This window comes from Nanorana parkeri, unplaced genomic scaffold (genome assembly GCF_000935625.1).
Source record: "Nanorana parkeri isolate BGI_ZX_2015 unplaced genomic scaffold, ASM93562v1 scaffold2488, whole genome shotgun sequence".
Classification (NCBI taxonomy): domain Eukaryota; kingdom Metazoa; phylum Chordata; class Amphibia; order Anura; family Dicroglossidae; genus Nanorana; species Nanorana parkeri.
Genome location: NW_017308756.1, coordinates 34756 through 35138, shown reverse-complemented (window position 1 = coordinate 35138; position 383 = coordinate 34756). Strand labels below are relative to the sequence as shown.

The 383-nt window shown below is 54.0% G+C and overlaps 1 protein-coding gene across 1 annotated transcript in view; it reads right to left on the bottom strand.

Annotated features, from left to right (window-relative positions):
• The window catches only part of ST5 (suppression of tumorigenicity 5), a 60415-nt gene that overhangs the window by 32696 nt on the left and 27336 nt on the right, over window positions 1-383 (bottom strand). The window contains exon 10 of the mRNA XM_018573690.1: window positions 193-262. Within this exon, the coding sequence (XP_018429192.1) occupies window positions 193-262 (70 nt within the window). The remainder of the gene's footprint in view (window positions 1-192; window positions 263-383) is intronic.

Below are 383 nucleotides of genomic sequence, written 5' to 3'. Positions count from 1 at the left end.
CACCTGCGACAAATTACATATTTATAACCAGCGACAGGTGCCACGGAACGAGACACACCCGGGCTCGTGCAGTCAGTGAAGTGCAGTCGCCTATAGCAACCCTCCGAATGGCAGCGTAGACACCTCCGCGAGTTCATTCTGATGAATAACCCAAAAACAGAATCTCAATAGTACGAAAAAAAGATTTCTTACCAGTAAGCGGCGGCAATACCCGAACCTCCGGCTGCCATCTTCACCCGTCAGCATGAAGGAGAAGGTCTCACTGGAAGAGGGCAGACAGTAGCACACGTGACAATATACACAAGCCGGGCCGGATTTACACTCCCTGCTGCCCCAAGGCCGGGTTCCTCAATGCACCCCCCTGACAGGCCCCCCTCCAGCCT